Here is a 2674-nt window from a genome sequence, read left to right as displayed (position 1 = left end):
GACACGGCGGGGGGGACCCGCTCCGTGCTGGAGCTGGAGCTGGCGGAGCGGGGCCGGCGCACCGTGCGGCTCTCCCAGTACGTCTACGTCCTCCTGCACCCGGGCAAGCAGGACGACAGTGCCGAGGCCAACCCCGAAGGACCAGCCCTGGGGGCCACCGAGCCCCAGCCCAGCACCTGGAGCCTCCTCTATGGAAAATCTGTCCTGTGCCAGCCCCTGCAGCTCAGCTGGAGGCAGGACGTCATGGTGCACTTCGTGGTACCCGGTAGGTGACAGCAGGACACGTCTCTCCAGGGTCTCTGCTGCCCCCTCTGCTCTCCGGCCCTCTGGCGAGAGGAAGGCAACCCCTCTGCTCCCCAGTTGCATCCCCCAGGCTGGCCTAAGGGTGATGAGGTTCTCTGTTCTCATGAGGCGTTGAGGCTGTCGTCGCGAGGGGTGTTTTGGTTGGGAAGGGGTTGCTCTTGGGACCCGGGTGGTGTGAGCCTGAGGGATGTTTGTGGCTGTGTCTGGCAGTGAAGAACCAAGCCCGCTGGGTCCAGCAGTTCATCTCGGACATGGCCCACCTGTACGAGGCTACGAAGGACGCCAACTTCAATGTCATCCTGGTGGACTTTGACAGTGATGACATGGATGTCGAGAAAGCCCTTCGGGATGCCCGATTGCCCCGGTAACCCACCCTCACGAGCTCGGGGTCCCACCCTACTCCCCTGGAGGCTGCCAGGGAGGTCTGTGGCCATCCTGATGGTGCTCACCCAACCTGCTGCTCCTTTCCCAGCCCAGCTGGGTCTCTGCCTCTCTGCCCCTCTTCTCCTCCTTTTTGGGGTTTAAACTTGCTTCCCATGTGGAGGAGTCAGAGATGCAGAAACCCCCTCTGCCTGCATGGGGAACCCTCAACATGAGCTGTAGGGACCTGACCCCCCCTTCTGAGAAGGTCCCGTCCCCTTGCTGGTGGTCTCTGTCCCCCTCTTGGCTGTGTCCCCTTTGGCCACCAGCACTGACCACCCTGCCCTCTCTCCTCAGCTACCAGTACCTGCAGCGCACGGGGAACTTTGAGCGCTCAGCTGGGCTGCAGGCTGGTGTGGACGCGGTGGAGGTGAGTGGTGGGACAGGGAGTGGAGAGAGAGGATGAGGGGGAATGGTTTTAAGCCGAAAAAGGGAAGATTTAGGTGGGATTTTAAGAAGAAATTCTTCACTGTGAGGGTGGTGAGACCCTGGCCCAGGTTGCCCAGGGAAGCTGTGGCTGCCCCATCCCTGGCAGTGTTGAAGGGCAGGTTGGATGGGGCTTGGAGCAGCCTGGGCTGCTGGGAGGTGTCCCTGCCCATGCAGGGGGTGGGACTGGATGGGCTTTAAGGTCCTTTCCATCTCAAACCAGTCTGGCATTCTATGATATGACCAGCCCTCGCCTTGGCTCCTCTGTCCTGGAGCTCTTTCACCTCTGATCCTCCCCACTTGCGCCTGTCCCCTCCCGCAGGATGGGCACAGCATCATGTTCCTCTGTGACCTGCACATCCATTTCCCCAACAACATCCTGGACAGCATCCAAAATCACTGCGTGGAGGGCAAGCTGGCCTACGCGCCCATCGTCATGCGGCTGGGCTGCGGCAGCTCCCCGCGGGAGCCCAACGGTGAGCGCCTGGGGCACGTCCCCCATCACCTGGAAAATGCCCCCCGGCTGCCCCAGGAGAGCACAGGGGGTGCAGCCTGGCTTGGCTGCGTGGGGAGAGTGGGTTTGGTTTGATCCAGCAAGGTGGGGTTCAAGACCAAGGGTGTTCAGGGCATGTTGGGTGTGATGCCACCCAAAAAAACCTCTGCTCTGGAGCCAGGCTGGGAGAGTTGGGGTGTTCAGCCTGGAGAAGAGAAGGCTCCAGGGAGACCTTAGAGCAGCTTCCAGTGCCTGAAGGGGCTCCAGGAAAGCTGGGGAGGGGCCTGGGACAAGGGATGGGATGAGGGCAGAGGGTTTCAAGCTGAAAGAGGAGAAATTGAGATGGGATCTTGGGAAGAAATCCCAGTGTGGGATTTTAAACCAGGCTGTCACCCATTGCATCCCCGGGCGGGGTGGCAGTGATGGGGATGGATGCGTGGTGGGCAGAGGGGCTGGGATGTTCCTCAGGCTTTGGGGTAGTGCAAGGTGACAGCCTGGGAATGTGGGGTCCCCCTGCACCCCCTGCCTCATTGCCCTCTCCCCTCCAGGCTACTGGGAGGTGAATGGCTTCGGCCTCTTCGGCATCTACAAGTCGGACTTTGACCGTGTGGGAGGGATGAACACGGAGGAGTTCCGAGACCGCTGGGGCGGGGAGGACTGGGAGCTGCTGGACAGGTGAGGCTGAGGGGCCCAGCACCCCCCAGGGCAGGTGTACCCCCTGGGAAACCCACTGTCCCCTCCATCGAGCAGGCTAAGGGCTGGGGCGAGGGGCACAGCGGCCCTTTGGAGGGCCTGGGTCTGTCCCCTTGGTCCCTGAGCCGCTGCCCCTCTGTCCCCCCTCCGTCCCTCTGGCTGCAGGGTCCTGCAGAGCGGGCTGGAGGTGGAGCGCTTGCGTCTCAGGAACTTCTACCATTACTACCACTCCAAGCGTGGCATGTGGAACGCCCGCAGCAAGAAGCCCCCCAAGGACTAAGGCCCCGAGCCCGGCCTGCAGCCACCAACCCCCCGTGCCCCCCGGTGGCAGGGCCACCA

At 62.6% G+C, this 2674-nt stretch overlaps 1 protein-coding gene across 1 annotated transcript in view; it reads left to right on the top strand.

The window, feature by feature from the left end:
* B4GALNT4 (beta-1,4-N-acetyl-galactosaminyl transferase 4) overlaps nt 1-2615 on the top strand; it is a 16736-nt gene extending 14121 nt beyond the window's left edge. The window contains exons 24-26 of the mRNA XM_010001478.1: nt 1472-1625; nt 2191-2317; nt 2501-2615. Of these exons, the coding sequence (XP_009999780.1) occupies nt 1472-1625; nt 2191-2317; nt 2501-2615 (396 nt within the window). The remainder of the gene's footprint in view (nt 1-1471; nt 1626-2190; nt 2318-2500) is intronic.
* The last annotated feature ends 59 nt before the right edge of the window (nt 2616-2674 follow it).

Source organism: Chaetura pelagica, unplaced genomic scaffold (genome assembly GCF_000747805.2).
Source record: "Chaetura pelagica isolate M959 unplaced genomic scaffold, ChaPel_1.0 scaffold587, whole genome shotgun sequence".
In the NCBI taxonomy this organism is placed as follows: Eukaryota; Metazoa; Chordata; class Aves; order Apodiformes; family Apodidae; genus Chaetura; species Chaetura pelagica.
This window is presented reverse-complemented; position numbering and strand designations above follow the sequence as displayed.